The sequence below is a fragment of the Pteropus vampyrus genome, unplaced genomic scaffold (assembly GCF_000151845.1).
Source record: "Pteropus vampyrus isolate Shadow unplaced genomic scaffold, Pvam_2.0 Scaffold30, whole genome shotgun sequence".
NCBI classification, from domain to species: Eukaryota; Metazoa; Chordata; class Mammalia; order Chiroptera; family Pteropodidae; genus Pteropus; species Pteropus vampyrus.
Genome location: NW_011888811.1, coordinates 645,843 through 668,498, shown reverse-complemented (window position 1 = coordinate 668,498; position 22,656 = coordinate 645,843). Strand labels below are relative to the sequence as shown.

Here is a 22,656-nt window from a genome sequence, read left to right as displayed (position 1 = left end):
TGCTCCAGAATGGAGAATTCCTATTGCTCAGGGCTTGGCGGTGTGATGTCAGGGCGGTGGAACATTTTCACAAGCCTGAAGAGCTGAAAATGAAAATGTTTTATTGGAGAGTCATGTGCTACTTACAAGACTCGGAGGTTCTTAAGTCCAGCGAAGTCCATCTTGGTGATCCTGGTGATATTATTTCTGTCTAGGTCACTGCAATGGAGAGCAAATTTGGGTCAGATTTTTGCAGGTTACATTTATGGTCTATTCAACCCAGATTGGCTCGGACTGGAGGGATGTTGCTTGTCAAGGAGAAGGCAATTCCAGTGATTAATGATATCCCCTGAGCATGCCCAACTAACCTTAAGGATATTGTATGGAATAAGCTATCCATTATATATGTAGTAGAGCCCTGTTATATGTGGCTGCCTGGCTTCTGGTGCCCTTTCAGCAGGTAACAATTTTTTCTTTGGAAGCTCCCCTCCCCCAACTCACAGATCATGTCATAAAAGTGGGGTTGACCCCTTGTCCCAGCTCCGGGGATGAGCACCTAATCCAGGCCAGGCTTATAAGCGTCTTCACTCTCTCAGACCACAGTAATTGTTTCAGGAATGCATACTTGACTCAAATTCCCAGGAGTTTTCTCTCTACTGCTGTTGCTAAGCTGTTCAGTGCTGCCAGCAGTCATCTTGCCACAATGAAAAGAGAGCTTTCCAGAGTTAGGACACGAAACAATACTGATTCCCGTGTTATCCCATGAGTATCTGGATCCACACATGCCTGAAGCCAGACACCTCTGCATTTTGAGATTACATGAGCCACTCTATCCCATCTCCCTTACATTTTGACTTAAAATGGTTTGAATTTGAATTTGCCATCACTTGAAACCAAAAGAATCTTGATTGACTTTGGTATCTAGCTAGATACTTGTTTGTTTTCCAGCTAGTTTGCAAACGCCCTGAGGGCAAAGGCCACATCTCATTTAACTCCACAGCCCAACATGGTGGAATGTATGCCTGGCTCAGAGTAGAGGTAACTTTAACCACATACATTAGGGAATGATAGTAACAGGGATTACTCCTGTTTCTAAGCTTAGAGGCTTAGGTTCCTGAAAATGGCCTTGAAAAGAATAAAGAACTGACAATGTTATAGTGGCACTGATTTGGGCAGAAGTGGCTACCATAGGTGGGAGAAAACAAGAATTAGGGAAAACCAAGGTGAAGAATGAACCTGTGAACAACTGTATAAATACTGTGTTCACTAAAATTATCTAAGAAGACTAGACTAAAAAAAAGGACCATAAAAGTATGTTACGATTCTTAATAATGAATGCTGAACAATTAATTCCTATTTACCACATCTTCTTTACAAGAAACTTTCAGCATTTTGGCCAAGTTGGAGTCTCAACAAAGTACCTGTAAACTGGCCTTGCTTTCCTCCAGAACATTTGGGTACTAAGAGGCCACGTTCCTATGGTGGGTTCCCTTCCAAACGTTTGCTACAGTAGTCCCCACTTATCCAGCTTCACTTTCTGCAGTTTCAGATACCCATGTTTAACTGCGGTTCGAAATATTAAACAGAAAATTCCAGAAATAAAAAATATTCATAAGTTTTAAACCATGCGCCATTCTGAGTAGTGTGATGAATCTCACACCTTCCCACTTCATCCTGCTCCGCACGTGAATCATCCCTTTGCCCAGCGTGTCCACACTGTAGAGGCTAACCGCCCATCAGTAGCCAACTCAGTTATCGAATCAGTTGTCATGGAATCACAGTGCTGGTGTTCAAGTAACTTAGTTTACTTAATAATGGCCCCGAAGCACAAGAGTAGTGATGCCGAGAATTCAGAGACGCCAAAGAGAAGCTGCAAAGTGCTTCCTTTAAAAGTGAAAAGGTGTGTGTGTACAGGGAAGAACACAGCATACAGAGGGTTCAGTACTATCCACAGTTTTAGGCGTCCAGTGGGGGTCTTGAGACATAACCCCCACGAATAAGGGGGAACAACTGTTCTTCTTTGGTTTTCCTAGTCAGGCCCTAAAGTTGCCATCCTGCCGCCATGTTTCAGTAAGGCTTGTGAGTTCCATAGTTACATCAAAAGGACAGGGAAATGATGTTCCGATTCTAGCATTTTACATGAGAAAAAACCAAGTTTGAGGAGGGATTACTGTCCTGATACGAGAAATACTGAAAGGAACATCAAGTAGGCCCTTGAGTAACCTCACCTGGAAACCGCCTCCCCTCATCAGTGTCCCACTATCTAAGATAGCAAACTCGTTTCTTAACTAGCCTGCAACAGAGAGGGGCAGTATTTAGACTTCCCAGGCTATGCCGAGCACTGGTGAAGGAAGGGCAAGGATTGCACAGGGAGCAGAGAAGGGTCGCTCAGGCAAGGATTTGGCACTGACACACAGACACAGATCTGTGCGTGCTCTTAATCGTCCAAGGATACTTCTTACTTCCCGTCACAACTGGGAAGGCTGCGTGGGGACCCTGACAACTGTGAATATGACAATGCAGCTAAGGGACTGATTACTGGGAAACAGCGTGGTCTCTCAGCATCTTGTGCTAGTAGTGGCTATGGCACCAATATTTTCAGTTAATACTTACTATGTGAAGGGGCACAAAGTGTGCTGCTGAAATGCTGAGGATGTTGGGGTGGGAGCTGGGTGGGGACGGTGGGGGTGCCCCAGGTACAGAGTCAGCGTTTGCTAGGCTGAGCTTCAGAGGCAAGCAACCCTACCATTAAATCCCTGGTAGCCACTTAACGAGTGACCTAAGGGCAATTTGCTTCCCTCCTTTTCTCTGCTAAATGAGGGTGATAATCTTGACCTCAAAGAGTTTTTATGAGGATTATATGAAATGATGCATACACAGCACTTATCTGACACTTGTTAAATATTATTGTTATTATAATTAGTTGAACCATATACATCCCCTACTTCACTCTGAAATTTCAGTGCACCAACAGCAGCTGACTGCCCTACCCCAAACTCTGTCCCTAGAGATGAATCCTGGGGTTCCCCAAGAGAATCAGTTGGTGTGCTACCCTCCTATAGGCGAAAAGAGGGGTGCACTTTGGCTGATAAATAGAGTGGTAGTGCCACAAGTGGCCCCTTCACACTACCTCTCCCTCGAATCACTTCTATGACACCTATTTCCATGGTATCGACCCCTACACCACCCAACACACACATACTGCCAGGCTGCCTGGGAGGTCAGGGAGACAGGTCAGGGTTCAAGTCTCTGCCTAACCCCCACTCCCAGCTGTATGAGTTTGCATAATTTATTTAACTTCTCTGAGCCTCCATGCCGTATGTAACCCTCTCCTGCTTGCAGACCTTGGGATGGTGAGAAGTACTAAGCCTGGACTGCAAACACGCTTGGCTGAAAATGGGAATTGACACTGAGAAGAGGCTGTACCATACATGTGCCCATTCCTCCTCCAGCCCCCATTATCCTAGTCCAGGCTCCTCTGGGTCATTTGCTAGATTTCTCAGCCTTCAGCTTTGGCCTCTGAGGAAATCATCAGATCTCAGTCTAAGATGGATGGGTTCTAAACCATCTGTACGCATGATCTCATCTGGGGTGATCCTGGATGGGGAAGCCATTACAGTTGTCTAAGATGGGGGTTGGTTTTAAAACATGTCTGCAAATGGTTTCTTTGCCACACATGCCACTACAAGGTGGAGTGTGTGCCCCTTTCCACTGAACCTGAGTAAGCCTTTACAACTGACTGGACAAACAGAATTGTGGCAGAATGGATGCAGAACTTCTGATGCTAGATTAGAAGAGGCAATAAGTGACTGCCTGGCTCTCTCTCAAAGCAATTGCATTGGAGCCCTGTGGGCCATATGAAAAGACCAGAAGCCTATGTGGGGAAAGAGAGAAGGGAATTGGGGGGGCGGTGAGGAAAAGAGGTGCCCAGCTGTTCCAGCCCAAGCTATCTGAATCTTTCTAATCTTTCTAGCTTAGAGGTCAAGTACAGACACCTTTGAGATTCCAGCTCCATCTACCACCCAGCTATAACTTACAAAAACTCTGAGCCAGATCACCCAACTAAACTACTTTTGAATTCCTGACCACAGAAACAGAGACCTTCCCTCTCCCATCTCCCCATCGATCCACATTAGACTCGGACATACTCAGGAAACAATTTTTAAGCCACTGAAATCATGGCACTATTTGTTATAGCAGTCTACAGTGACAAATGTGATATCTTTGGGTCAAGAGCTCTTTACCCGTTTGTTCCCTTTCTCTTTGCAATGGTTCTAAAAGGTATTATTATCCTTCGACAAATGAAAATACTGATGATCAGTCTTAATAAGAGTTGATATTTGTTGGGCCCAAACTATGCACCAGGCACTGAGCTAAAAACTTCATGCTCATGCTCTCTTATCCAGACAGTAATCATATGTGGCAGGTACTACTATTATCCCATTTTTCACATGAGAAAACTGAAGCTTAGTCTCCCCCAACCCCATTCCAGTTTAGAAGATTTTACCAATAAAGCAAACTGTCACAAGGTCACACAACCAGTAAGTGGCAAAGGCTGAGACATGAACTCTGGCTCCCTGGATGCAGCCATTATTATTATTATTATTTTAAATCACATCATGCTGCCCATCTGCAAGTAGAGTCCAAGCATCTTCTACTGTGTTGGCTTAACTGCTGACTGAAAAAAAAAATGAAGAGAATAGACTAGAAGAGAATTTCCCACCCCTATGTCTTGAAGAAAGCAAAGGGGTACTCCTAGGGGCTTTGCGGCTACCCAGAAGAGCCAAGATGGCACATTTCCTATTCTGTCTCCCAGTGAGGTCTGGGCCAGCAGGAGTGCTGAGCCCCTTTGTAAACTCCAGGCAGAAGTGCTTTCTTGCTATTTTTGCCCATGTCTGATTTCTGCCATGTTGCTCATCATCTACCATGTTGCCTCCATAAACAGGCATCACCATGGTAATCTCCTGCATTATTTTTTCCTCGTCCCAATCATGAATCATACACCAACACTGAGACTTGAAACTTTGTGGTATTTTCACATCTGTTTGACACCTTGGGTGGGGTGGAAGAGGAATTCAGAACAACACTGGAAAAAATAAAACAAGAATGTTCTAGGGCGGGCCACTGTCCCTATCTTGGCACATGTATATTCATACCCTTCTTTTGATTCATTCTGTGGCATTTCTGCAAAATTTCTTTTTTGCCATGGCACATGTGGGAAGTAGGAGCAGTAAAAACATCCCCTAGTGAAGCCATTAGCATAGTGTGGAGAAAAGGGCTTTGACTGTAAATCTGGAAGATGTGGATTTGAATGCTCACTTCCTCACTTCTTAGCAGTGTGACTTTGGAAAAGTCACTTAACTTTGTTGAGCCTCAATTGTTGGTACTGTTGTTGAGACTTTTATAAAGTCTGACCAAGAATACCAGCTCTCCTGGATTACCATGAGGCTCAAGAGGTAAATTGTGTCAGTATTTTCCAAACAGCATTTGGAGAGGTTAATTCTTCACCCATAGCCAACAACTGGTGTAGAGAGGATGCAGAGGTAGAGGTAGAATTGGCTTTATAAAAACATGGCTTGGTCCTCTCCTTCAGAGAACATGGAGTCTAGTTGAGGAGATCGACCAAAACTTATGAGATAATTAAGAGAACAATGTAAGAATATGCAAAATTAGATGTTAAAAGATGTGGTCTGTATTTCGCAGAGTGGGAAATCAGAGATTCAAAAGAGCTGTGAGAGCAGGAACTCAGAGAGAAGACATCCTGGAGCAGACAGAAAGGAGCTGCGTTGTGATGTGGTGACAGGAGCGGCCATGCCGGAAATCACAGAGAAGTGAAGGAGAGTCTGAGGACAAGGGCAGCAGCTCCTCAGCAGCCTTCAGACGGTGTGATGCCCTCACATTCAAGATCCCACAGCTTGATTTTAGGACTCCTCAGGAAAGGAGAAAGAGAGACCAGAGAAAAGATGTCTCATGGCCCAGCCTGACCCCTTGTTTACCACCATCAAAGAAGAAATTCCAACCAAACTAGAATAAGTTGGCAAAGGGGCTTTGGCCTCAATTCCTGTTATTCGCTCTCTACCTTCTTCTACCTGGAAGGCTGACCTGAATGGACCACATTGTGGGGCTGGTTCCTGTGCTCTTAAGCCTCTTTCTGAATTGAGCAGGAGGTGGAAGGAAGGTAGCTGAGAGGTCACCCAGGTTAGCTAGTGTCTCCACTGAAGGTCATGGCTCCTCTTCATGACTGACCATTTCCGGGCTCCAGAACACTGCATCCTCTCATCTCTTCTAGTCCAAGGGTGGTAACAGCTCTGTTGCTTCTAGTCCTGGCTCCTCAAACTGCACTCCCATTCTGAAACAGTCCCTTTGTAAATAGGGTCTTCGCAGATGTAATCAGGTTAAAATGAGGACATTAGGGTGGGTGGGCCCTAATCCAACATGACTGGAGAACTTGTAAGATGAAGAAAAAGACAAACAGGGAGAATGCCATGTGACGACAGAGGCCGAGACTGGAGTGATTAAGCTGTAAGCCAAGGACCGTTAAGGATTGACGGCCACTACCAAAAGCCAGTAAGATACAAGGAAGCATCCTCCCCTACCAATGTCAGAGTGTGCATGGCCCTGCTGACTCCTCAATTTCAGATTTTCAGCCCCCAGAACTGTGACAAAATACATTTCTGTTGTTTTAAGCCACCCAAATTGCGGTACTTGTTATGGCAGCCCCAGGAAACTGACATGCCGTCTTCAGGCTTTGTGAGGCCTCTGTCCTCCTCTCTGCAGCTTTCTCAGCCTCTTCATCCTATGCTGATCTCTCTCCTCTGAATCTCTGAACTTCTGCATCATTTAGCCTTTGCACAACTCATGTTGGTCTTTCATCACATTCCCTTCCGCTTCGTGTGCTGCTGCCTGCTTCCTGTGCGTTTGCCTTGTCTCCCAAAGGAGTGCGAAGCTCTGTGGCAGCCAAGACCACAGATTATACTCCCCTCATGTCCTCCCAGACACCTTGGATGGAGTGAGTCCCTTGGAGACACTCAGAGAAACGGACATTAGTTTTCTCTGGTTGCTGGCACGAAGAGTTTTGTTGTTGTTTTTTTTTAAACATTTTGCATTTCGCTTATTAGGACTGTCAATATTTTCCACAGTAAATATGTATTACTCATGCACCCTTCCATCCCCTCCCCCACAAATGTTAAAAAGTGTGGTCCAGTTGAAATATAACTCTCCCCAAAGCTAAAGTGACCTGCAGAGCTACAGCCATTCAAGACTCTGGAAATCTGGCCAAAGATATTCTTTGACGAATCCAAGGGCAGTTCCTTGGAGCTGCTCAGACTGCCCTGCCCCTGGGTGTCTTTCTGTCTTTGCTTCCTCTCCCCAGCCCAGACGACCTAATGCCACCCATCGATCTTTCCTGACAGAAGAGAGAAAACAGCATGTGTTCAAGAACCGTCAAACTGCCATCCGCTAGGTCCCAGGCAGCTGTGTGTCCTTGTGGGTCACCCTCGTAGAGCTCCCATCTCATTCTTTACTCTCCTGACTTGCACAACAGGAGGCATCATTCAACTGTTCTCTGACGTCTGCACTTCATTCGCATCAGTTACATAACCACACACAAGTTCAAAAACACATACACACATTCGGGAGAGGAATGACTGAATTTGATTTAAAAAACTGGCTTCACACTACCTCAGTTGTTTGGGAACTAAGCCTCCCTGGGCTAAATTTCTGGCTTGGCAACACTCTCGCATATATAATTTTACACCTGCAAAAGTTTGCAGCCAGCACTGTGCAGACAGCTACCTGCAGGGAGGAGAACGGGCCAGAGAGAGGGGCAACCTGGATGGCTGGATGTGGTGGTGGTGAGGGCTCTGCAAAGGAGGGGCGAGGTGGGCCTCCACTCTGTCTCCTTGCAGCGGGAGGGCTCCCTGCTGTCTCCTGTCTTGCTCTGTTCAGCTCCATGCTCCAGCAGGAAAGGACATACATGGGGCATACCCAGATCTTTGCTGGAGGCAGTGGAGTAGAACTTGCCAACTGGTGTCCCACAGGCCAATTCTGGCCTACAGATAGGTATTTTAGTCTGGTTCTCAGTATAGGTTTAAGATTTGTAAATTAATTGCCACCTTGGGAGAATTTCACTTACAAATCTGGAACAAATCACATGATCAGACAACCTCAGGCCTTTGGGGCCACTGTAAACTGGAGTTAAGAGGCAACTGCCCATTTTGGACAAAGCATGTACTCTGCAGTTCATGAGCCTACCTGATCTGCTTCCCTCACTGATGTCACCTGCTTGGCCCCTATAGGTATTTGAATTTGAGATCTCTGTTCCAGAGCATACTGCTTAGGAAAGCAGGCATGGAATCAGATAGCCTGGCCTCAAATCTTAACAGATAGTGGTGTGATTTGGGGCAGGTTATTTAACTTATCCCTAAGCTTCTCTTTCCTCATCTATAAGATGAGTATAATAACAGTACCTACCTCCTAGGATGTTGTGAGAATTAGATGAGACGATAAAATGATTCTAGAACAGGCAACTTATTCCATTCTGAGCAATAATCTCTAGGTGACGATTATCAACCCAAAAGATACACATTTTATGTCCTACTTTATCATGACCAGACATCTCAAATGCTTCCAAACTCTTCTCAGAAAGTCTGTTCTTAATACCTTTTCCACACTGCATGGAGAGCACATGAAAATAAGGTTCTGCAAATTCTTGGCAGTCAGAAAACAGAAATCTCCAGAGAGAATGGGGTCAGCCTTTGGAAATGTAACAAGAAATGGCACATGACATGGCAAGAACAATGCTATGTGTTAACCCAACTATTTCATTTTCCTCCTAAGTACACAGCAAGATTAAATTTCCCAGCAGCCCCTGTATCTTAGTGAGACCCTCAGACTGATTTCTGATTAAAACAATGTGGATGAAAGTGACATATGGCACTTCCAGGCAAGGCCATAAAACATCCTACGCAACATTATACTCTCTTCCCTTTTCTTGTCTTCCTTGATACGTGTAGGCCATGTGTCAAAAATGGTGGTATCCCGAGATGGAAGGAGCCTGGGTTCCAGAGTGACAATGTGGAGCATAGCCACCCACCACTAACCAGACGAACTACATTGGACTATGGTATAAGAAAGCAATACCATTTTATTGTGTTTTGTCACAGATGTGTCTGGGTTTCTTTTGTTTTTGCAGCATAGCCCCTCGTCTGTGCTGACTGATGCACATGGCAATATGGCGGAGTGGGAAAGAAAGGTCTAAAAGTAATCATGATCTTTCTCTGTGCTCTATTTCTATCTCATGGCATGACGTTGGAAAAGCTACCTCCCCCGACTTTAAAAGGAAGGAAATAAGCTGGTTGATCTCCCAGGGTCAGAATCTCACTGATCCGGAATTATCCACCTCCCAGGGTAATTCTCATCAGCTTTGAACCCCATTAACATATACTATCTTAGACTGCTTTTTTTAAACAAGGCCACATAAGTTCTACTCAATAGAGGGTAAAAAATGCAGTCAGCTACATTAGGGCCTATTAAATATCTGCAGACTGAGAAACTACACAAGAGCCAACGTGTCCTGGGTATTTATCATGTGCCAAGAACTATGCTAAGCACTTCACATTCAGTGCCTCTTGTCATCTTCACCACCAGCCTATGAGGTAAATGCTATTATCACTCCCATTTTATGAACAAATGGAGGCACAGGGAGATTGAGACCCTTGTCTATGGTCACGAGCTGATAATTACCAGATGGGCATCCATAACCAGGGAGTCAGGTGTCAATGCCTAAGAACTTGGCAATAAACTTCAAGATATGAATACAGAGTCTGGAGGGGTGAAAGACAAACTGAAGTGACCTAATCAGATAATTTTTTGTAACATACTAAAAATTTTAGCTAAACCAGTAAACTCCAACTTCTTGGGAATCAGGGCCACGTCTCATTTATGTTTGAAAACTCAGGGTTCAGCACAATGCCTAGCATATGAAAGGCACAATTAAACTTCTGTTGAATGACTGAATGATCTGGACTTGAGCTTTTTATCAAACAGTTTTAACTGAGTTGCATTTGTTTTTGACGATGGCTGGAGATCCTAAATTTATGTCCGTATTTCATTTATAGCAGTAAATCTGGGCACGAGTTAGAACTACAGTGACCATAGAATTTACCATCCAAACTTGAATGCTTTTGCGAGTCAAAGGGGATGTCTTTAATAATTATACAAGGAAAACGGAAGTTAGGACTGTCCTGAGCAAATCAACACAAATAGTGTTCCCAGTCAGAGCCACAAAATACCCACGATATAGGAGAGTAGACAAAGGAAGTGTTCACAAGGGGGCCTCTGGCCCATCGTATCCCTGCTCTTAATGAGCTCCCCTTTTGTCCTCTTGGGCACATCACTTTAAGTCTTTGCTGTTTGCTGGGCACATCATGGCTAAGTGTCATTTTCTGAATGGTGCACATCTCCAGGCCTGACCAGCCATAGAGCACACACACTACTAACTTTTAATATAGGTACAATAATTGCTTTAAGAAAACAGAAAGGGGCAGCCCAAGGAATGCAATGGTTACTGCAGAAATATAAACATACATTGCATTGGAACAGACTACATACTTTGTATAAACACTAATAAAGTAAGTTCAGGCTAAACTGTGACTTTAAAGGAAATTCTTCCCCATAAACATGTCCTGCTATGCCCTAATAACTCTTTAATTTGATGCACATTTGGGAAAGATGATGCGAAGTAATCACAGAATAATGTTAAGGTCTGTTGCGAAGGAGGAGTGGTGGAGGGGATGTGATGCAACTTGGAGCTAACACCATCCACCACAGAGTTGGCTTCATTGTTCATTTCACACATGGAGGGAATTTGCCGAGTGACATGCAAGAAATCACAGACAGGTCTTTGCAGGTTAAGCACAAGAAAATTCTGGTGTCATCTGATGGCGCCATATACGACTCCTGGCTAGTCAATTTCTGGCTTGCCTTCTCTTGTTGGACACAGTGAAAGACCCTTCCATTTGTATGTGGACTCTTCAACCCCTAGACCAATGCTCTTTTAAATTTCAAGTATACTCTAAGCTCCTTGAGAGTGTAGAGCACTTCTTACACATCTGGCACTACCCACAGGATTGACACAGCCTCACAACCCCGTGAGAAGGCAGCTGATGACAACCAGATCAGGAGCTGCAGCACCAAGGCTCAGGACCCGGTTCCAAAACTTAGTAATTGTATGGTTTGGGCAAGCCACTCTTCTCATCTGCAAAATGGGGTAATAGCACTTACTGAATCTCAGAGAGCTTTTGAGATGATCAAATAAAATAGTATGAGAGAAAGGGCTCTATAAATTAAATAAGAGTTGTACAAATGCAATAAATTATTACTGCTGGCAAAATATAATAACGAATAACAACAATAATAAAAGTTTTGTTAGGTATTGAGTTCTCATGATTTATCAGGCACTGTTCATCTTCTCTGAGTCCTCACAGCAACCCTATGAGGTAGATACTACTATTATCTCCATTTGACAGGAAACTGAGATCCTGAGGTTAAGTAACTTGCCCCAGTTCACAAATCTATTATTCACAGGATAACAATTCTGGAGGGCAGAGCTGGACTGTCAGAGCCCCCTGCTTTTTGCTCCTATAGCTCCTAGGAAACTGAAAGAGCTAAATCTGTCTACTTCATTATGAGCAACTAGAGGGCAAGGGCTGTGTGGGAGACCCCTCCACATCTCAATGATCTAGCAAAGAACTGGGGAGTTAAGGCTTTTTTAATCAAAAGACTGCTGTTTCTTCCTCTTCCAGCCACTTTTACTCATATACCAGCTCTTAGCATTATATGCAACAGCATTTGGCCACACACACAGCTGATGCTGACTTTCGTCCAGGTGTATGGCTCTGGTCCCTCAACCCATCACGGTTCTCCACCTTCACAACTAGATGGAAGCTTCAGCCTTGAGCCCTGCCCCCTGGAAGTGTAGCCCAAACAGTTCGTCCATGCAGGTAGGCCCCCTACAGCCACCAGGCTCACTCCAAGTGCCATCCCTTTGCTCGGGCAAGTCTCTCATCTGTAATGACCCCCCACCCCCACACATGGACCAAAATGAACAGCAGCTGTCAGGAAGTTTGGCGGGGAATGGGGACCCACTTTAGTAGTGTGCTAAAAAAGAAGAGCTGGAAAGAAAGAGAATGTCTTCATAGTGAGACATGGGACCAGGATGGGCCCACCAACCCCATTCAGGTGGGAGCCACTCTCCTCCATCTGGCGCTCATAGAAAATGTCAAGGGACAGGAACTAGGCAAGGAGAGAGAAGGGCTTTCTGATCCTTCAACCGGCCCTGCACGTCCGACCCAAGGAAGGCAAAGCTTCCTTTCATCATTCATGAAACCATATCTCGCTTATTATAACAATTTAAAAAAAACTTCTCTGATTATTCCTTTGAGAACCCAATTTGTTTCCTTTGTAAAGAGGAAACAATTCTCTTCTCAGTTTGGGAGGTGGGGACGTTCCATTTATCTTCAGGGGGAAATCTGTTTCCTATTACAAATCACGTTCTGTAGGTCTATTTGCGAAAAAATAAATCTCTACACTTAATGTAGAAAAAAATTCTCTTCCCTCTCCTACAAACATTCAGAAAGACCCACAAGAGGGAGGCTCTCACTCTCTTCTCAGCCACTGAGACATAGATTGGCTTTCCATCCCCTGCTTTGAGCAAGGGAAACTTTTGACTCATTCTTCAAAAAATCAGCAGTATCCCAGGTCATCCAGCATACCTGAAAGAGCCTATCTATCAATCAGCATTTCTGGATGGAGACTGAGTGCCAGGACTGGCAGAGATCCTGGGAAGGCCCGGATTAAAATAAACACATAACCCTCCAAATCCCTGTGCTCTAGGATGAGGGTCAGCGAACTAAGGCCCACAGGCCAAATCGAGCCCACTGCCTGTTTTTGTACAACCCGCAAGCTAAGGATGGTTTTTATATTTTTAAATGGTTGAAAAAAAAATCAAAAGATGACTAATATTTCATGACACATAAAAATTATATGAAATTCAAATTTAACTACCATAAATATAGTTTTCCTGGAACATAGCCATGCTCATCCGTTTATAGATTGACTATGGCTGCTTCCCTGCTTTCTGGGCAGAGCTGAATAATTGCAATGGAGACCGTACAGCCTCAGAGCCTAAATATTTACTATGTGGTTCTTTACACAGAATGTTTGCTGACCCCTGACCTAGGAATATAGTCCAGTAGGGTCAAAAACAAGAAACGGCAGCGTTATCGCTGTCTCTCCCCACCCCCACCAATTCATATGTTGAAGCCCCAATGTGATGGTATGCGGAGGTGTGGCCTTTGGGAGGTAATCAAGTTTTGGTGAGGTGAGAGGGGTGGAGCTCCATGACGGGATTAGTGTCCTTACCAGAAGAGGAGCAGACACCAGAGCCCTCTCTCCATTAGGTGAGGACACAGAGAAGGCAGCCATCTGAAAGCCAGGAAGAGAGCTTTCACCTGAACCCAACCACGCCGGCATCTTCATCATGGATGTCCAGCCTTCAGAACTATGAGGAGTATATGTCAGCTGTTTAACCCACCCAGTCTGTGCTATTTTGTTAGAACAGCCTGAGCTAAGACAGGTAATAATCACAGCAACAAGCAGAATAAAAACCACAACACTAACATGGAGGGTGGTGCGTACTGGTTACTGGCTAAGTGTAGGCACCAGGGTCATGCTGAAGCTTATTCTGCACTTGGGAGACTGATCTAGTTATGTGACTTGAGAAGTTATTTAAATTCCCTGTGCTCAACTTCCCTATCAATAAAATGGAGAAAAGCACAGTGCCCTTCTCCTTGGGCTGGGCTGAGAATTAATTGCGTTTATACATGTTGAGATTATAAAACAACATCGAGTCCATAAGTACTCAATATCTCTTTGCTCTTATTAGCAGTCCTGCTACTTGCACACCTCCAGAGGTCATTGTTCAAGAGATACAGTAAGAATGGCACCCCTGGAGCATATATTGTGCATGGTGACCTAAGAGTTCAGCAACATGGTGGCCCTGGTTATAGCTAATATTACAATGATGGCTGCACGGAATTTGAGCAAACAGGGAGAGCAGATGCTCCATTCCAGACAGAGTAGGCAGGTCTCATGTATTTTTACTTCCATTCTTCTATTAAGAAGGTGACCCAAGAATACAATGTCAAATGAGCTGCCCAGACACCCAGCCTTTTATGCCTGTCTTTCTCTCAGGCCATAGCCCCTGCTCAGTCATTCTGGGGTGAGTCTCCAACACCCACTCCTGCGATTACACCTTGCTCTTGATCCCTCAAAATCTCAGGCTGTGGGCTATTTTAAGCCCAAATTAAAGACTCTTCTCTCCTGAATGGCTGCAATTTCAGCCTGTGGTTTGTTCACTCTGACGTGGCTTGGGGCCATGGTTTTGGTTCGTGGGGCACTGCAATGGGGTAAATTGTTTTAGGAAGGATGCAAGGGGCTTTGCATGAACCATTTCACTGCAACACACGCTCTGTGGAAAACAACGCACATGGGTGGTCAAATAAAAAGAAAACAACAGTGGGAGTATCCCATATATCTGGAGAAAGATGCAAAAAAATAAAAATAAAAAATAGCACCATGTCAGAAGAAAGAAAGAACTGGAAGCTATCTGGTGCTTCAAACCCCAAAGGGACTTGGCTACTCTGATTCCATGAGCCCAAGTCGGTTTTTACGGGTCAGCCTCTTCAAGAAAGGACCCTCAAGGCTGATAGAAGCCCCTTGACGTACAGAAACAGTGCCATAGACCCTAGCATCATGAAGTAGAGCTCGAGGCTGAGCCCACAAGCAAAGCCTCCAGGGCCTTCCCCTGGGGGATCGCAGCCAGTAGTCCAGTGACGGGCAAATGAACACAGTGCTGGCGAAAGAGGGCAGGAGAGGACAGAGGGAGACCAGAGGGAGACCAGAGGGAAACCAGCTGGAAGCAGAGCAAAAGCCCGCCGAGCTCGCAGTGTCAACATTTTCTAAGCTAGAGGAAGGATGGGCAAGAGTGCTTAGGTCCCACTCTGTCCCTTCTCTCTGTCTCTCACTTCTCATGTTTCTAAGGGAAAGAAAGGGACAAATAAGCCTTCAAGTCATACTCGGAGGGGAGAGTCATTACAATATCTTTCCTATCCCATCTATAGCCACATCAGATGCCCACACTGACCCATCAGTGCAGGTCGATTCCCAATGTGGCTAATGGCATTTGGAAGTTTCCTCAGGTGCTGACTGTGAGCTCCTTAAGCAGCCACTGCAGATGAAGCTGGCTCCAGAAGAGCACATCTCCAGGACCATGAGTCCATTCTGGGCTTTGGGCTTCAGACCTTCACATACACATGAAGGAGTCTATGGCCCTTTAGCTGAGTGCTCACCACCCTAAGTAGGTGTCACAGTGGCTGCCCACCATTGAGCCCCATTGTAGAGACTGTATTTTGTCAGTCTGGCAAAAAGGGTTTTAAAAAAATGACTTGTGGCTCGGCATGTGGTCCCAGGCCACTTATGGCTCCTATAAGCCCCCATCACTTTCTATAGCTTCACGGGCAGCCCAGTTCATTCATTTATATTCCCTATTTGGCCCACGTAAGTAACTGGATTTGATTCCAGACTTTATCATGATTAAGTGCTTTCTTACCTATAAAAGCTGTTAGGAAAGAAACCAAGTCTCATGCGTCAGTCCTTGCTCCAGTGCCTAACACCGTGCCTTACTCAATGCTACTTCTCAAACAATAATGAGCAATTTGAATATACTGATGTGATCGCATCTCTCACACACAGCTTCTGAGGCCACATGAGTAGAGAGAAGAGAGGGAAGGGAATGAGAATTACTCACCCAACAACCTCTCTGGGACACTTGATCTCGCAGGTCTACTGGAGTGTACCTCAACTGCTCAGAGAGAAACTGATGAAGATGGCTGTAGGTGAGCCAAACCTTGGCTCCAATAAAATTGAGAACAGCTGGCACTTCTGAATACCCTGATCCCTGGGGGCTGGGGCTGAGTGCAAATGGGTAAGCCCCAGCCCTTTCCCCTTTTGCTTCTTGTCATGCTTAATTACACCAGGATTGTGCTGAGTCAAGCAACCTGCTGGGGTGGGGGCCCAGCCGTGACCTTTCCCATTGCTCTCAGCCAGCTCATGGGTCTCAAGTAGCCGTGTGTATTTCCACCGAGAAACCCAAGAATAAACTCAGTGCCGATGCACACGATGCCAAATGCTAAGCTCCACACCTCAGCTCCTGGGAGAACGGCCCCTTCTGAACCGAAGGTGAACAAAAGGGCTTTGCAACAGCCACACCACCTGCATTCGACCCACCTCCTGCCTTCAGCCTTGAAACAGAGCCCCCTTGGCTACAAAACATGGTTACTAGCCAAAGAAGGCCATAGGAGAGGGAGGCCGGCATGCTCAATGTTCTCAAGTACCCTCTAACTTCACCAAGTTTTTCCCAAGGCTTGACTTTCCCTGCACCCTCATTCTAGATTCAGAGATGCTCATAGCCTCATGCTTCTCTATAAACGTGTGCATCCCTATGCATGTAATAATGTGCCTTGTAAATGCTCAAGAGAAAATCGTGCAGCCAAATGCTCTAGATCAGGGTTCCCAACCTCAGTTCCACATTACGATCACCAGAGAGCTTTAGGTCTTGCTGCCAAGGCCACGCTCCAGAGCCATGAAATCAGAATCTCTGGTTGTAGATATCTGGTATCAGTATTATTTTAAAGTCTCCCAGGTGATTCCAATATGCATCTAGGATTGAGAATCATTGCTGTAGGCAAACTGGAAGACCTGGAAAATTCCATCCACCAACCTATGCTTTGAGGCTGAGCTCCCAAACTAGAATGGGGCCCAAGATATCAGGCAGACCCTGAGGCTATAGGCCACAAAGTGATATTCATTCAACAAACACTGATGAGTACCAACTATATAGTAGGCCCTCTTCTGACTTTCTAAAAGGCTGTCTTCCCAGAGTTCAACTGCCTTGCAATGTGAGTCTTAGCGAGGTTGGTCTCTGAATCAAGCAACCAACTAGTGAACATTTATCTAACACAGTGTGCTTGCAAAAGGTGATAAGAAGTAGAAGCTGAAATTCCTGACCTCCAGGAGTTTAAACCCTAAATGGGGAAGCCTAAGAATCTGCACATTGGAAAATAAAAACATGGTATAAAAAAAGGAAATGAATGTGTGATTAAACAACTCAAAATAACAAATACATATCAAGCAACGACTCTGTGCCAGGCACTGTGTTATGCTAGAGGAAAACAAAGACAGAATCCCTGAGCTCAAAGAGCTTGGGCTAGGGCAGCAGTTCCCAAAGTGGGGTCTCTGGGCCAGCAGCAGCAGCATCACCTAGGAACTTGGTAGAAACACACCTTCTTGGGCTTTATCTCAAATTACAATCAATCTGTGTTTTAACAAGCCTTCCAGGTGATTCTGATGCCTGCTCAATTTGAGAACCACTAGTGTAGAAGACTAAGTAATGCTACAAGAGTTGGAAAAGGGAAGACATCTCCTTGGGTCTGAGGTTGATGAAAGCCTTGAAAAATTTGAATCCTGGTTTTCACATAATGTTGGGGACCTTAAGCAATTATTTCAATCTCTTTACGTCCTCTAGTTGGCCAATTGTAAAGTAGCAATAAGCAGTAAGTGGTTACAAGGTCTACCATGTAGAGGTGTATGATGCGTACATGGGATAATGCGTAAAGTCACCAGGGCAGTGTCTGGGCTCTGGGAAGTACACTCAGGAAATGATCTCCAGCATTAGCAGTCATGATACAAGGGAGCTGTTGAGCAAATGTCAACGGAATGAATGAAAGAGTGAACTGATTAATACACGATTGATGGGGACTGCATTTGGCAAGCCTGGAAAACCAACAAAGAACAGGGACTTCATTCAATGGACAAGTGGGGAGGTGTTCAAGATAGGACAAGGGCTTCTAGGACTGAGGGATCAGAACACCTGGAAGATCTTGAGAATGGCTTCTTCCTGGCTCGGCCTCCAAAACCACCCCAAGGAAGGTTTTCCTGCCACAATAGCCAGTGATGGTTATGCACCTGGGCTCTAGAATCAGACTGGGTTCAAGTACTTACTAACTGAATGGTCTTAGGTAAGTCATTTAACCTCATTAAGCCTCAATTTTCTCTTCTGAAAAATGAATATAATAATAGCACACCAATAGTACACAACACAAAAAGAGTTGTGAGAATTGAACATGATAACAAGTATAAAGCAGTTAGTCTGGTGCTTTAAATATAGTGGGTTATCTCTAAATGTTAGCTCTTTGTATCATGGTATGCACCTGGGTGCTGTCGTGACCTCTGCTAAATTATGAATGGCTAGGATTTTTCAAGCAGACCAACATCAGTACACTCTAGTGCCAGATCCAAACAACACAAAATGGCTGTCTGGTTTCTTCATAACAGCAGTAGCTACTTAGTACTGCGCAGATGCTGACTTGCAGGTTGTATGCAGGTGCTTCTCATTTATAGGTGCTGCACACACGAACACTGGGACATAGGTACTGTGCCCACTTAACAAGTGAGGAAACTGGGGTTTAATGATCCATCAAAGTTATACAACCATCACATGTCAAAGCCTGAGTTCAAATTTAGCCCTAATTCCAAATTCAACAGTCATTCTACTACCATGAAATCACCCAGACTTCCCCCAGAGGCAGACTTTTCAGATGGGCTTCACCTAGCAGCTGTGTCAAAGAGCCAGTCTCTTTTATGGTGTCACTGTGTCACACAATGCATCACATAAGTCAGAACTCTGAGTCAGGAAGAGGTAAGTCATAGGTGGGCTGGGGACAGGATGGTGGACACTGCAGATGAGGCTTCTGGATTCTAAGACTGTTTCCTCCCTTGCAAATGATGATTAAAAATGTATAGTGCATGTCTGTGTGTCTGTGTGTGTCAGTAGAGAGAAAAGGGTTTTTGAAGGGGAGGGGAGGCAAAGACTTTCCTTCCCAATCCGAAAATAGTTAGCAAACTAAAATACAGAGAAAGAACAACTGAATGTGACAGAAAATTCACATCGGCTTTTAGAAACCATTTTCTACCAAAAAAAACCACAAAAACAAAAACATTCTGGCCTATGAAACAACACAGCAAGATGAATCCCTTTTAAGGTCTATTTCCTTAAATGCCAAATTGTGGTCTTCTTTCTTCTTCCTCCCAGATACCAGCTGTGACTGCTAACAGCCAAGGAAATCTGTAGATCCATGATGCCTAGTCCTCAGGATTTGAACTGTGTCGTCAATAAATGGATAGAAGCGTAGTTGGCCTTTCTTCCCTTCAGAGTTTCTAACAAAGATTCCTGGAGTCCAAATACCAACTTGGACTTCATCCTCTCATCCCCTTTGGTTCAACTGATCCAAAGAGCCGCCTAGATGCTCTCAACAAGAACAAAGGAGACACAGCGTGGTTGGGATTCTGAGTTTGTATAAAAATTACTAACAATTCACTGCACCTTAAATCTTATATTTACCTGCAATGGGCCATGTTACCTCCAGTTAACCCCATCTGCCAAAAATATCACTGCATTTTCATATTTATCATCTTTGTGTTCCACAGTTGCCATGGTAGTAAAATTTACACTCAACGGCCTCACTGCCATTTTCAACTACAAGAGGAATTAGCTGTTCCTAGTTAGGTTTAGCAAACAAACAAACAAACAAACAAACAAAAAACCGTGCATCTACTATATGAAAGGCCCTATGCTAGGCATAAGACTTGGGTGTTGAGGTAAATAAATAAGGGATTTTATAAGATTTTGCTCCTTTATTCAGACTTTTTGTTTATCTTGTGATGAGACTGTTTTCCTTATTAAATTATTGTCAAATATATAAACATAAAATTGACCATTTTAACCATTTTTAAGTATACAGTTCAGTGACATTAGTATATTCATAATGTAAATCATCTTCACTATCTATTTCCAAAACTTTATTACCCCAAACAGAAATTTGTCCCTATTAAACACTAACTTGCTATTCCTCACTCCCCTAGACACTGGTAACCTGCAACTTGCTTTCTGTCTCCATGAATTTGCCAATTCTGCATATTTCAATAAGTGGAATCATACAATATTTGCCCTTTGTGTCTGGCTTATTTTGCTTAACATAATGTTTTCAAGGTTCATCCATATTGTACCATTTATGAGACCTCTACTCCTTTTTAAGGCTGAATAACATATATACATATATATATATATATATCTCACATTTGTTCGTTCATCTGTTGATAGAAATGAACTTGGATTATTTCGAACTCTCGGCTATTGTGATTAATGCTGCTATGAATATTGGCATACAAGTATCTGAGTCCCTGCTTTCAATTTTTTTGATAAACTTAGAAGTGAACTTGTTGGATCATGTGGCAATTCTATGTTTAACTTTTTGAGAAAATGACATACTGATTTTCCACAGAGGCTGCACCATTTTATATTGCATTTAAATTTCTCCATATCCTCCCAAATGCTTGTTATTTACCGGCTTATAGCTTCTTCTTCTTCTTTTTTTTTTTTTTTAAATAGCCATCGCAGTTGGTGTGATAAGGTTGTTTTTTATAAGAACAAATTGGTGAGGTAAGAAATGGCTTATTCACCTGAGCATTACAGGCACACATGGGTGTACTGAGCGCAACTTTGTCGACTGACTGAATCAATGACCGGCCTCCTGTTTATAGGATCGTATTATTCCCTGGGACCTGATGTCCTACACAAGCCTTCCCCAGCTCTCCTGCTGATAGGATTTGGAAGTTGCACAAGGAACCCCTGCTCCACCAAAGAGACGCATGTGGCAACTAAGATGACAAGTAACTCGGCTTTAGTTCAGGAACCACCAGCATTGTCTCTGCATTTGTTTCTACATGTATGAATCAGTAAAACCTGCTGCTTAGAATCAGGGAAGCTGATTGGTAGCACCTCAAAAGTAAGAAGACTGTAAGCTATGAGTGTGATAGTTAAGAAACTAAAGCTGTGGGTCAAACAGACTGGCTTGAATTACAGTTCTACCATTTGTCACATGTGTGACCACAGAAAACTATTTATCCTCTCTGTGCCTCAACTTGGACCTAATCCTATTCTTGTGAGAATTAAATGAAACAATAAGAAACACTAAGCACAGTGCCTGACACAACATGAGGTCTCAATAAAAGTTAGTTCTTGCTGTTACTATGAAGCTCCAGTGTTAGCACACAGACCCAAACAACTGCCTTCGTCTATTTCCTCTGGTCCCCCAAGACCCCTGGGAAAGCACAAGGGGCTCCAAGATGAGGGGAGACTCATCACTTAGTTTCCTCACGGTCTTACAGGCCCACTGGAAAGACTGAGAATACCTACCCAGACGCACAGCCAGGGTTGAAGAGGCGGAACTCAGCCTTGCTTCTCCAATTGGGCCACCAATCCCTCCAAGCTCATTTTGGCAACAGGTTTGGGGAGAGAACAGGACCATCACTACCCAGCTCTCCTATCAGATCCAGAACTCACATTCCGAGAGGCAAGAAAGAATTTTCATTGTATTAAAACCCACAAATAGAATTGGAGTTGGTTAGAGCTTCTTAAGAAAACGTTGACTGACAAGTCAAAAATTCCACAAGAACAGCAAGGGACTGTACTATGAGGACCCAAAAGAAAACACAGAAGGAATGAACTTCAAGACTAGGCAGGGTGGTAATTCATGCTGGCAGCACCATAATTCTTATGTGCGTGGAAGGAACAGCATTCAGCTTGGCCTGACAGGAAGCTTTGTATTAGACTGAAGCATATTGAAAATATCAAAGTCCCATGAAATAAAAAATAGCCCTTGGGCTCAATACTTCACCTGTAACTTAGAAGTTTTATTATACATGGAGACTCTCAAACCAAAAGCCAAGCCGCTAGGGATAAAAGAAGGAGTATTACATAGCAATACCCTGTGTGGGGGCCATGGCTGTGACCGGATAACAACAATGGATCCTATTTACTGAGCACTGTGCTAGGTGCTTTCCACACACATTTCTGACTGACACGGTATAGCAGCACCATGGGTTAAGAATGTTAGCCCAATTTTATGGAGGATAAAACTTGCTGAGTGTGTGTGTGTGCGTGTGTGTGTGTGTGTGTGTGCGCATGTGCACACACACACACACACACACACTGAGTCTGTATATATACACACATATATGCATACATATACACACACACACACACAGAGTAAGAGAAAGAAATTTCTGTAACTTAAGTATCATATACTAGTATGAACTCTATAAAATTCCTATTATTCAACCTTTTCTATCAACAACAAGGACAATTCCATAGGGTTCAACCTAATGTAACACCTTATATATATTAAAAATTTATATAAATTATATCACACATTAAAAATTATATATTAAAATTATATGTAAATTATATATAAATGTTCTATTTATTGGTTATATAATGTTATATACACATATATACACATATATATAAAATATGTATAAGAGGCATAATGCTTAGTGGTTGAGAACATGGATTCTTGACTCTAACTTCGTGGGCAACTTGGCTCTGCCACTTAGTAGTTATGGGACACTGCATAATAATGTATACACTCAGTGCCTTTGTTTTTCATCAATAAAATAAGCTAATAATAGTACCAACCTGCAAGCAATGTGCTAGAATGG

The 22,656-nt window shown here is 43.8% G+C and overlaps 1 protein-coding gene across 1 annotated transcript in view; it reads right to left on the bottom strand.

Annotated features, from left to right (window-relative positions):
* The window catches only part of SLIT3 (slit guidance ligand 3), a 563,294-nt gene that overhangs the window by 521,859 nt on the left and 18,779 nt on the right, over nucleotides 1-22,656 (bottom strand). The window contains exon 2 of the mRNA XM_011356694.2: nucleotides 127-198. Within this exon, the coding sequence (XP_011354996.1) occupies nucleotides 127-198 (72 nt within the window). The remainder of the gene's footprint in view (nucleotides 1-126; nucleotides 199-22,656) is intronic.